Here is a 5,975-nt window from a genome sequence, read left to right as displayed (position 1 = left end):
CATTACTTTAAAAATTCCAAAGTCCTGGATGAAATAGCTCTGCCAATATAAAAATAACATGCAGGTCACGCCTTGGCAGGAGCAATGAATTTACTTTAATTAGATCCATCATGAGAGAGGACTTGAACATCCAATCTAGTTTCATGTCTTCATTTCTCAGCAAGTCCTCCAGGCTTCCTCGGGAGCAGTACTCTGTTACTATGGCAAAGATGCCACAGTCAGAGAAAAAGCCCAGGAACAGATTCACGTTTTCATGGCGCAGATCTTTCATCTGAAACAAGACAGTGAATCACAAGAGACCAAGTCAGCCAGACGTCTGCTAAGCAGCGTCTTTATGTCATTAGATGTCCTTACCATCCCTGTACTCCCAAACAGTCTTCCACACAAGGGTGGGGAAGAAAACAACCTCTTTGCTGCTTACTTTCGTCTATCCTACACTCTTTTTAAGCTTTGCTTTTCTTAGTCTAACCATTAAGACAAAGAAAGCAAGAGAGCAAAAGCAAACTGAACAGAAATTTGTTTTTCTTTAAGCAAGCTGGACTGGATCTTTCACTGGACAAAATGGTTTCACTGGGGTAAATTGAGTTCAGCATGTGGAGTCTTGCTCCAGCTCTGGTCTGAACTGGAAAGCAATACTGGAGGATCCAAAGCCATCTGTCAATGGTGCCTTTGGAGACATGCCCTGGTAAATTTGTTATACTTATATGCATTAAAATGCCGCCTATGTTATCATAGCTACCAACAACAAATGGCCTTGAATTTGGAAAAAAAATGTGTTTTCTTGTCATTTAGTAATAATAATAAAATCGAAGACTAAAAGTAAACTTCTAACAGGCATCTTAGCTGGATACACAAAGCAAATCCCAGAGAAACGCACAACCGTGTCTGTGCCACCCTGTCAGCCGGTCAACAAATGACACATGAAAATTGCTACCAGTGCATCATCCTTCCCTGACACAGACCGGGATGATTTCCTCCAAACCACTCTGCCTTGCCCTCAGGCAAAAGGTCCCCCGAGCAACCTTCCCTCCCCATGCGCGTCCTCTGTTCCTACCTTCCTCAAGATGCTGGTGGAGCTTTGCTGCAGATTGTGAACTGCTCCCGTCTCAAATTTTTTCAGCCACACCCAGTCTCCCTGTCCACAATACAGGTGGGTGAATGATAGTGAATGATAGAGCAAATCACTGAACAACAGCTAGCATTGACACCTAGGTCTGAATTCCAGATCCTTGACTTTGAAAGTGATTGGGGATTTTCAATGTTCTTGGCAGTAGATTCTTTCTATATTGCACCCGAATAAAAATATCCACAGAAAACCCTCAAATAAATGTGGTGAGACAGGACCTTCACCTGGATTAGAGTTTCATACCTGGAAGGTGCATTAGTATCTGATAAAAAATGATAAATTGGTTAAAAAGGAAGGTAACTCTGCCCAGAGCTTTTCTCTGGCATTAATGATCCAGTTTATTTTGTTCCTTTTTGGGAAAAATTGCCATGCCACTTTCTCAAAAAGCTGTGTTTTTAGGAAAGAACTGATGGATGTGTGAGTTTCTTGGCCACTGCCTCCGCTTAAACTCCATACAGTCCTATTGACACACAGGGGAATTTGATAGCCTTTACTCTGTGTGTTTGGATCCTGTCTTATAGGAAAGGCTCTTATAGAGATGTCACCACCTAAAGGCTCTATTTTGTAAGTTCTTCATAGTACCTACCTGTAGGGACATCTCTAACAGGGACCAGACCTGGCAACGCTACATAGGGATGTCAAATACCACCATCCCACATGACTCCGAGTGTCAGGGTGAGGGTTGGGGTAGAGTCACCTTAAACATTGGTAAGTCCCTCCTTGGGAGTAACTTATTTTTACCCTGAGGGTCTGGCAGCAGTATTCACATCCTGGGATCTACTGTACTGCAGCCCAAGACTTGAGCAGCTCAGTGAACGTAAGGGGTGGGAGGAGGCTGCACGAGGTCCCTACCTACCTCATACAAGGCCACACTGGAGGTTTCATGGGTGGCAGCTGTGCTTTTCAAGGAAAAGGAGCGGGTTACGGATTTCAGGCTTCTGCCGTCGGCTGCTACGCTGTTTGCATCAGTCAGACTGTCCAAGGTCAACCTCTGGAAGGCAAGGAGAGCAGGTGCAAGACAGTTACTACCTTTGGATGTAAACCTCCACTCCAGCTCTGCCTTGGGCCATACATTTCACCCGTGCTAGCAACCTCCCAAAATTCTCATCTCACCTTTCTGAATACCTCGAAAAGGCTCAGAAGGTTGACCCTGTTTAGCACTTTAGGTGATGGAAATGCCATGGCTCGGGGGAGACACCAGATGAGGCAGGCATCTCTGAGCAAGGCACAGGGAAACGTCTCCTCTGGCATGGGCAAGAAGCCTGTATCTGTGCCAGAGACCTCGGCGAAGGCACTGCTCCACAGCCGTCCGTATCGTTGGCATGGTCCTGGGCGTGGCCCTGGTCTATGCCAAAAAACACTCCCGCAGGAGATCCCCAGCTCTGGGCAGGAGCCAGCACAGGCCAGGAACGGTTCTCAATAAGTCGTTTGGATGCAGGCACTTCATTTTGGAGGATCAGATGCTTTAGCTATGTGGACATGAACTATGCTATGCTATCCGACCTCAAGAGCAAAGAATAAGCCCTGGCTGTTTGAATAAAGACAATCAAGGGTACTATTTTACATCATCATAACAGCTTTGACACTGCATGTGCATCTAATCTGAGACTCAAAAACTGTCAGCATATGGGAAATTTTCTGACATGCGGGGGAAATGAGACATGGAGAAGTGAATAACCTTTCCAGAGCTTCATGGGTATGAAAATACCACACAGCAAACCTGTCTTTGAGTGTCCCATCAGATTACTTTCACAAGTGAAAGGACTTACCTTTTTTTGTAGCTCTGGATTGATGAAGATGAGGTCATCCAAGGTCAGTATTATCTTGTTAGGACCCCTGAATAGCTGGCTGTTCAAGATACTATGCCTGTGAGATTTGGAGAGCCACAGTTATAATTTGTAGGCAGGTAACCAGTTTACACCACCTCTGAGTCACCCACATTTGGCTTCCCTGCAGTATTAGGAAAGTGCAGCACGTGGTGTGGCAGTGAGGATGGACATGCATGCAAGCAGTAGACAAATCATGATGCCCTGAGTCAAGGGTTATCCAATTCAGAGACTACAAAAGAGCCTCATCACAAAGAGACATTTTGAGTCAATCTGGTTACAAATATGAATTGGATGTGTACGTAATACATACTTTGTTTTGCTTGGTTTTATTTTTCATATGCCAAATCATTCTCCATTATGAGAGAATAATCAGCCAACTTGTCTGGTGAGCAAACAGTTCTCAGGCACACCAGCCTTTCTTAGGGACTGAAACTGAACCACAGGTAATTTATGAAAGCTGCCTGGACACAAGTTACCATCAAAATGTCCTGGTTGAATCTTTATATTGTAGCATGGCACAGTATGAAGCAGACAGCAAGATACCCCCTTGTAATGACTGCAAGATCATACAGAGGGAAAAGCTACAAGGGATGAGCAGTTTGGCTTGCGTGGCATAGTGCAATGCAGCGTGGAGGACTTGGTAGCAATATTGCTGAACCAGTGATGTTCCTCTGGGTCAGGAGTAATTAGATCGAGAAGACTGTGCTGATTCAGATCTACTTCTTCCAGGACTTGAGCTGGATGGGATGTCTATCATGTACTGTGTAACACAGGACAAATGCGATTCTGGCATCTCCACAGGATGCTGCTGCCCATTTTCCAAGGGATGACTCTCTGCACTCCTTGACAGGCTACCAGATTTGCAGAATTGCCACAGGCAAGTGAGAAAATTCAGTATAGTTGTCAGACTAGCAAAGACACTCTCTGTTGCTTGGCTGCATCCTGCTACTTGCCCAGCTTCTCTTGAATTTACAAGGCAGAAGAGACCACAACAAGAAATGGTGCACTGTCAAGGACTATGTGTTCATGGCTTAGTTCAAACAGGCTTACGTCCACTTTGTGCAAATCAATATGAAACGTTCCAGAGTTTCATTGTTAGTTTTTAGCTGGGATTCATCTGACACTAATACCCAACACACGGTCATTTTAGGGACTTGGGGAAGAGGCGGAAGTCATACCCCATCATTTTGAACCCACTATTTCAATGGATGCCAAGGTCTAACACTGAGCACAAAGCACACTATATCTGTTAGACAGTCAAAAACTCATCAAGCAGGAACAGAGAAGGGAAGGGAAAGCTCCCCCATTGCCCTCAAGGTCACTTGTTTTAAGGAACTTTGTTTACACTACAGCAGATGTCTGATCTGCACACACCTAAGACTTTTCCTGATGAGGTGAGCAATGGGTTACTTTTTGCTAACTGGACTGTAGGAGCAATCCGTTTCACAAGATATCCATCTATCACCACAATTCACTTTTCCACTGCAAATACCACTCTGGGCTTTTTAGAAGATCACGGACAGCTTTTTGGAGTTCAGAGGGAGCCTTGGCCAGATAACCACAGGGATGATCTTTGATAATCTTTCTCCAACCACTTTGTCCCAAGCCACCCAACTCGCCTTCTCATCTTCATGCAAAAAACCTCATCACTTATGTCCCTTTCAACTGTCCACCTGAAAACCTTGCTTAGTCAATCACATCCTCTCCCCCAAGCATGGAGGAAAGCACCCCTCTGCCGAAAGCAAAGCACAGAAAGTGGGGTAACTCATTTCATGTCATGCTGCAGACCCCTGGCAGTCCCAAGACTAGAGCTCCCACGTTTGAACTCAGACAGCGCTGTGGTTTAAATTTAGTTCCAGACATGCCCTTCCCTAGCATAAATCATTGTCTGAGTCATGCTAGACTTTTTTTCTTCCCTTGCAGATGGCCATACGTCTTTACTCATGACTGAGCCTTCCCAAGCACAGTCTGGTACTTGTGAAACAGCTTACGAGTAGGCAGAAAGATTGTCTTTTATTTACGTAATTGTAGAGGCTGGTGGCCAAGGAATAGAGCAGGGTTTTAAAGTACGGGTGGATGGAGGCAACCTCCTCAGTGCCTGTAATTATAAGATATCAGAAGCAGCTGTATGTTATAAGCAGGGGAGCTGTTTGGGGTGTTGGTTGCTGGGTGGCCTTGTATCATCTGGGTTTGGAGGGATGATTCAGGAGTGGAGAGAAAACATGTTTTGGGATGATTTGAAAGGCAAAGCTGGATGGGACAACCCAGGAGCCCTGCTCTGCTGAAGTCATTGCTGCTGAGTAAATATGCCGTCTAATTTCAGTCTAATTTCACTCTGATGTCAGTCACACACCATGTAGAAAGCAATAACGAGAGACAGGTTACTCCAGTTTGGAGCAGAAGATTAACTAAGGTAATCTTAGTGTCCTTGCCAAAGAGCAACCCATAGCTCCTGGACCAACTAGTCCATGCTGCCTCGTGTCCGCCTTGGATATAGCATCGGGACACAAGTGTGACCTATGTAATTGTCTACAGACTACTTAATTTGCTCCAAAGATGTCATGCCCAGACCAGTATATATGCAATGTGAATGACCAGGAAGCTAGACTCCAGTTCATAACAGGGAGTGGATCAGCTTGGTAATAAAGAGGTATCCTAATTAATTCTCTGAACCCTCTCCGGAGATATTCGTTTTCTCTTTAGCACATGGAGAAAGTAAAGAGAGTTAGCCTAGGTGCTTCATAGGAAACATGATTATATTAGAGACAGAAATCCAGGAAAGAATGATCTGGAGTAAGAAAAAGACATTTACTGGGGCAATTTAATATGGCAGCCCACTCAGCATCCATCCCGATGTACTCAAAGCAGATTCCTGTCTTTGGTTTGTATGGCACATTTTACACTTCCAAAGTGACAGTCACCTTCCTAATGCTTCAGAGCCATCGTTCAGCTAACCCTTCCAGCAACAGACTGCAACGTTCTTCCAAGCCCGGACTGGATTAAGGGTAGAATGGCTGCTC

General features: G+C 44.9%; 1 protein-coding gene across 1 annotated transcript in view; it reads right to left on the bottom strand.

The window, feature by feature from the left end:
- LOC104620842 (retinal guanylyl cyclase 2-like) overlaps positions 1 to 5,975 on the bottom strand; it is a 44,645-nt gene that overhangs the window by 28,744 nt on the left and 9,926 nt on the right. The window contains exons 5-8 of the mRNA XM_010287168.1: positions 2,896 to 2,992; positions 1,983 to 2,117; positions 1,055 to 1,135; positions 95 to 271 (exon numbers count right to left, since the gene is read on the bottom strand). Of these exons, the coding sequence (XP_010285470.1) occupies positions 95 to 271; positions 1,055 to 1,135; positions 1,983 to 2,117; positions 2,896 to 2,992 (490 nt within the window). The remainder of the gene's footprint in view (positions 1 to 94; positions 272 to 1,054; positions 1,136 to 1,982; positions 2,118 to 2,895; positions 2,993 to 5,975) is intronic.

Source organism: Phaethon lepturus, unplaced genomic scaffold (assembly GCF_000687285.1).
Source record: "Phaethon lepturus isolate BGI_N335 unplaced genomic scaffold, ASM68728v1 scaffold1975, whole genome shotgun sequence".
NCBI lineage: Eukaryota > Metazoa > Chordata > Aves > Phaethontiformes > Phaethontidae > Phaethon > Phaethon lepturus.
Note: the sequence above shows the minus strand (reverse complement) of the source record. Positions and strands in the feature narration are given on the sequence as shown.